The 483-nt window shown below is 59.0% G+C and overlaps 1 protein-coding gene across 2 annotated transcripts in view; it reads right to left on the reverse strand.

The window, feature by feature from the left end:
- Positions 1-483, reverse strand: part of STAP2 (signal transducing adaptor family member 2) — an 11,836-nt gene that overhangs the window by 581 nt on the left and 10,772 nt on the right. For both annotated transcript variants that reach the window (XM_010828144.1, XM_010828143.1), the window contains 2 exons: positions 245-400; positions 66-158 (listed from right to left, as the gene is read on the reverse strand). In XM_010828144.1, coding sequence (XP_010826446.1) covers positions 66-158; positions 245-400 — 249 coding nt within the window. The remainder of the gene's footprint in view (positions 1-65; positions 159-244; positions 401-483) is intronic.

Consider the following 483-nt stretch of genomic DNA (forward strand, 5'->3'; position numbering starts at 1 on the left):
ATGAAGGCTGAGGCCCACCCTCAGCTGGACAGGGGAGGGGCTGGGAGGAGGGACCCCTCCCATACCTGACTTGGGCACAGTAGGTGGCTTTGGAAGCTTTGCCTGTAGCTTGACCAACCGCCTGGGCTTTGGAACAACTAGTTGACTGGGGGAAGGCACTGCGTGGACAAAGATGTAGTATGTCACATCCAGTCACCAGCTTGCTACCTGTTGCCAGCTCTAGCCACCCCGGTCCCCTACCCACCATCCTCGTTCATGTAGCTGGCAGCTGGGGTGTCTCCAATGGGGATGACATAGTTGTTATCCTGGTCCGGTAGTGGAAGCAGCTTGTCCAGACTGGGCGCAGGCGTGATGGGTGTGGGAGGCAGCTGCTTAGGGCCACCCTTGGGGGGTGCAGGACCTGGTGGGAAACTGTGGTCACTGTCGGGGCCCATGTGGAAAAGAGACACCAGTGGGGATGTGTGTGTGCACACCTGGATACAG

Source organism: Bison bison, unplaced genomic scaffold (assembly GCF_000754665.1).
Source record: "Bison bison bison isolate TAMUID 2011002044 unplaced genomic scaffold, Bison_UMD1.0 scf7180017864492, whole genome shotgun sequence".
NCBI lineage: Eukaryota > Metazoa > Chordata > Mammalia > Artiodactyla > Bovidae > Bison > Bison bison.